Consider the following 653-nt stretch of genomic DNA (forward strand, 5'->3'; position numbering starts at 1 on the left):
CCAGAAGAAAGGGGTGTTCCTGATTACAGCATGGTCTTTGGCGGCACACAAGCAGCCAAACCTTTCCAGGTCACTGTCCACCTGAGAGGGGCATGAACTATTAATTGCTCAAATGTTTTCTTTTCATGGTCAATCCCATACACATCTGTGTACTAAAACTGACATTCATTACTGGTCACAGTAAGCAACTAGACATTTGCACTGTGCACTGGTGACTGCATCATTGAAGACTGAACTTTATTTTACATGCCTTGAGACAATTGTATTGTTTTGGCACTATATAAATAAAAATGAATCTAATTTAATTGATTGTGTTTACTCAAAGTGTACTCTGTACTCTGATCATGACTTGTGTGAAGTCAAGGGATGTTCTGTTAGGTGCCAATCGCCACAGGTTGTCCGCACACTCTCTTACACACACACACACTCTCTTAACCCCGAAATATGCTTCTACGACTACTTTATGCACACACTCTCTCTCTCTCCTACACGCACACTCTCTCTCTTCCACACACACACTCTCTCTCACACTGTAGCGAAGGGAGCACGTGGTCACCCTACCCGGACTTGAACCTGGGTCTTCAGGTGCCAAACATGCACTCTGACCGCAACGCCAAAGAGCCAGGCTTGATGGCATGGCAGTCAGAGCACAT

The 653-nt window shown here is 45.0% G+C and overlaps 1 protein-coding gene across 2 annotated transcripts in view; it reads left to right on the forward strand.

Annotated features, from left to right (window-relative positions):
• LOC116218575 (cytochrome P450 2F2-like) overlaps positions 1 to 305 on the forward strand; it is a 6,189-nt gene extending 5,884 nt beyond the window's left edge. For both annotated transcript variants that reach the window (XM_031560548.2, XM_042703405.1), the window contains exon 9: positions 1 to 305. This exon is cut by the window's left edge and continues 89 nt beyond it. In XM_031560548.2, coding sequence (XP_031416408.2) covers positions 1 to 96 — 96 coding nt within the window. In that variant the 3' untranslated portion in view covers positions 97 to 305.
• The last annotated feature ends 348 nt before the right edge of the window (positions 306 to 653 follow it).

Source organism: Clupea harengus, chromosome 23 (genome assembly GCF_900700415.2).
Source record: "Clupea harengus chromosome 23, Ch_v2.0.2, whole genome shotgun sequence".
NCBI lineage: Eukaryota > Metazoa > Chordata > Actinopteri > Clupeiformes > Clupeidae > Clupea > Clupea harengus.